Source organism: Emiliania huxleyi, assembly GCF_000372725.1.
Source record: "Emiliania huxleyi CCMP1516 unplaced genomic scaffold EMIHUscaffold_1146, whole genome shotgun sequence".
Classification (NCBI taxonomy): domain Eukaryota; phylum Haptophyta; order Isochrysidales; family Noelaerhabdaceae; genus Emiliania; species Emiliania huxleyi.
Window position 1 is genome coordinate 4,919 of NW_005201516.1, and position 3,476 is coordinate 8,394.

Genomic DNA, 3,476 nt, shown 5'->3' on the forward strand with positions numbered 1-3,476 from the left:
GAGTTCCTCGCCTTCGCAGAGCGCGACGGCGCCGCGCAGCGGCTGCAGGAGTGGGTCGCGTGGCACCGCCTCCGGCCCGCGCCTCCTCGTGCGCCGTCCGACTTTTTGCACGCCACACGCGCGGGCGAGGGGCGAGCTGCCGCGGCGGGCGGGTCGGCTGCGGCGTGCGTGACGGGCCGGTATGCCTTGGCCTGTAGGCGAGGGGGTGCAGCTGTGGTGGGAGGACGCATGGTGGGAGGCGACGCTGCTCGAGGAGCTTGCCCTGCAGGGCGACAGGGAGGGGCAGGGCGAGCGGGCCGAGCCGCCGGCGCGGGCAAGGGTGCGGTTGCGCGGCGCGGCTGCGCTGGTGGGTGCGCCGCAGAGCGTGGTGTGCGGCCAGCTGCGGCCCGCGTGGGAGTGGAGGCTGGTCGAGGGGGCGCAGGGCTACGGCGAGTGGGTGGCGCCGTGCATCGCACCCGTGGGCGTGGTGGCGGCCGGCGAGCCCGACGGCGGCATCCCGCCGCCCTGAGCTCTTTCGAGCTGGAGCTCTTGCGGCCGCACGGGGCCCCGAGCTCGCTCCCCATGCCCATCCGCCATCGCGTCGCGTACCGGAAAGGAAATCGCTTTATCGTCGAGAGCTCTTGTTATTTTCGAGAGGACGACGCGACCCCACGCCGCACAAGTCCCAACGTCCCACCGCACACACACAAGACACAATGTGTCGACTGTCCGGTGTCAGCGCGGGACAACGGTCCGAAGTCGTCGCTCTCTTGTCTCTAGAGCGAGTCTCTTACTAGAAGATTCTGCGCCACATCACACGTCTTCTTACGCGTGTGTCACGCGACGACGGGGCTCTCCGCCATGACGGCTAGCTCTCGCTCCATCTCTTCGATCAAGTCATCCTTGCTCAGCCGCAGGTCTACCGCCTTTTGCCAGACATCCTCCTCTCTTGCCGTAGTGGCGAGCTCTCGCTTAGTCGCCGTGATGAAATCCTGGCGTGTCGGCTCGTTTGGCGCTGGCCAGGCGTTCTCCCTCAAAGGTCGGGCCTTACGCTTTGCTGGCGAAGGCGAACACAGCGAGGAATAGAAGGCGAGAGCCTCGTCAGCTTCCAGCTCCAGCGGCGGTGTGCCCAAAGAATGCATGACCGATTCTGGCCATGCGAACTGTGTCGCCTGTGGCGCGGCGAGAAACCACCTCGCCAGTTCTGGTGTCATGAGGCAGCGTGATTGCAGGTTGGCCACAATGTGGGACAGCGCCTTGGCGTCGAACGCCTTGCTGTTCACAAAATGTTGTTCGGCTCGACATAAGACCTGTTCGGCTCGACATAAGGCCTGGTCGATCTCGTGCACTCTCGCTGGATTGGCTGCCATGCAAAACGCACGACGCGTCAGGATCCTAGAAGCCGTCGCCGACAGTCAAACACGAGCAGCGACCGACCAAGGTCCAAGCGCTAGCGACCAGGTTCGTTGTGAAGAGCTGGGGCGCGCCACCCAAGAGCCTAGGTAGGTGCGGATCGGCAAGAGCGCAATCGATCTTTTTGCCCTCTATCACCTTGGGTTGTAAGAACTTGAAACACACCACGCAGGGGCACAGCAAGCACGGATAGCCGTTGAGGAGAAAGGGCGTAAGGTGTATGCGCAGCCACGGCCGTGCCGCGGTGGGCGCGCCACCTCCCGCGAGCGCGGCGGGATCGGAATTGCGGCCGGAGGGAAGGGCGAGCCGCCGCCGCCGCCGCCATATACCATCAGCGACGACGACCGCGGCTCGCCCCAAACGCCAGGCGCTGGATCGGCAGTAGGGCTTGGGCGGCGCAGCGTAGGCCTCGAGCCACACGAGTCGCCGACAACCCCCCCTCATCGACGTGATGGCCGCACCCGCTGCCGGCCGATGCAAGCTGCCGCCTCCACCGCACCAGCGATACTGGCCGCGGCTCGCCGCCACGCGCCGGCTCGGAAGAGGGGCTATCGGCGGCGCAGCAGAGCGGCATGCGTCGTCATTCGAGCAGCACCAGGTCCCCTCTTCGACGTGACGGCCGCTCCCGGAGTCGGCCGGTGCGCGCCCGACCCACGCCCCCTCTCGCACCCCCCCGATCCCCCTGCGCGGCGCCCCCTCCACTGCGCGCCGGCTCGAGCGCCTATTGCCAAATCGCGACTTTCGAGCGCAGTGCGTGCGCCCCACACGTCACGCGAGCGCAGGAGAGTTTGCGGCAGAGCAGTACCGTGTACTAGCCGGAGGCATCGCGCCGAAAACCCCGCGCATTCCGCCCCAACAGAGGCTGCAGGAGGCAGATGGCCAATAGCGACCATCGTTACGAAATGTAGCGTTACCGGGAGGTCTCCAAGCTGTCTTGGGTGGTAAGAATTTGCTGCCTCATTGCGAATCATCTTCGCCGGCCTGCCCTCGCTCGCGCCTTTCTTTTCTATTTTGAAGACACACAGCCCCGGCGCAGGTCGCTCTGAACCACTGACTTGCTTCCGTTCGTCCACACTTAGTGTGCCACACACCCTCAAACACAAACTTACCAAACAACCACAAGACCGGCCACGGCTACGTCAAGGCGCATCGCGGTTTCTACCACGACGCGATCTTTGTCAAGCGCAACAACTTCAACCTGCTGCTCCACGAGACGTTCGGCGGCGGCTTCTCGCCCACCGCCGTTCAAAACAAATTCTCAAGCTGCGCCGCCTCGCGCGCAAAGTCGCGCGCGGCAGTCGCGCGCGGCAGCGTTGACCGCACGGCCTACTCGCCCAAGTACTCGCTCTCTTTTATGTCCCACCATGCAGAGCGCATCTCTCCCTCTGTTTTGTGCGAGGCGTGAACCGCGCCATTCGCTCTCACCTGTGGCAACCTGTCTGCACGTCTCGCGCGCGCGTGAACAGGGCTCCAGGCCCCAAATTACGTGTGAGTGTTAGAGTTGTTTGGTATTAAAAATCTCTCTCTCACACCCTCGTTTTCGTCCTTGGAGAGAGAATTGTATAAGAGAAAGTTGTTGTTGATTCCTCCACGAGACTCAAAGAGGTTTATGTGCAAGAGTCAATTTGGAGGTAGGCAGCGCCACTCACTTAGATTCCAGGATGCACTCATCTGAGAGAAAGACATCTCTCACCCCCGTCTCTCTTCTCATCTGTCCCTGCCTGGGATTCATACATGATTCACACGCGCGCGCGGTGCAGCGAAGTCCAAAGAGCTGGCGCGTGTGAGTTTGGCCGCTCGCGGGCTATATAGCGAGGAGAAGGGTGTGCGGTTCGCTCCTCAGCGCGCGTACCTCTCGAGGTGGAAGTGGCCCTCGAGCCAGAAGGCGCCGAGGGCGAAGGTGGCGAGCGCGACAACGCCAAAGAGCGTGCGGCACACCTCTCGGCCGAGCAGCCTCTCCTCGCTGACGATGCCGAGCAGGGACACCTCGAGTGTGAGCCGCGCGTCGGGCGGCACGCCGGCCGCGCCCTCGTGCCCCGCGGCAAAATCGCTGTGGCAAGAGATGAGGGCGCGCTCGCCCACCC

General features: G+C 64.1%; 1 protein-coding gene across 1 annotated transcript in view; it reads left to right on the top strand.

Annotated features, from left to right (window-relative positions):
- The window catches only part of EMIHUDRAFT_471443 (hypothetical protein), a gene marked incomplete at its 5' end in the record, with an annotated part of 3,010 nt that extends 1,636 nt beyond the window's left edge, over positions 1-1,374 (top strand). Inside the window, one exon of the mRNA XM_005791218.1 lies at positions 198-1,374. Coding sequence (XP_005791275.1) covers positions 198-508 — 311 coding nt within the window. The 3' untranslated portion in view covers positions 509-1,374. The remainder of the gene's footprint in view (positions 1-197) is intronic.
- Between the last annotated feature and the right edge of the window lie 2,102 nt (positions 1,375-3,476).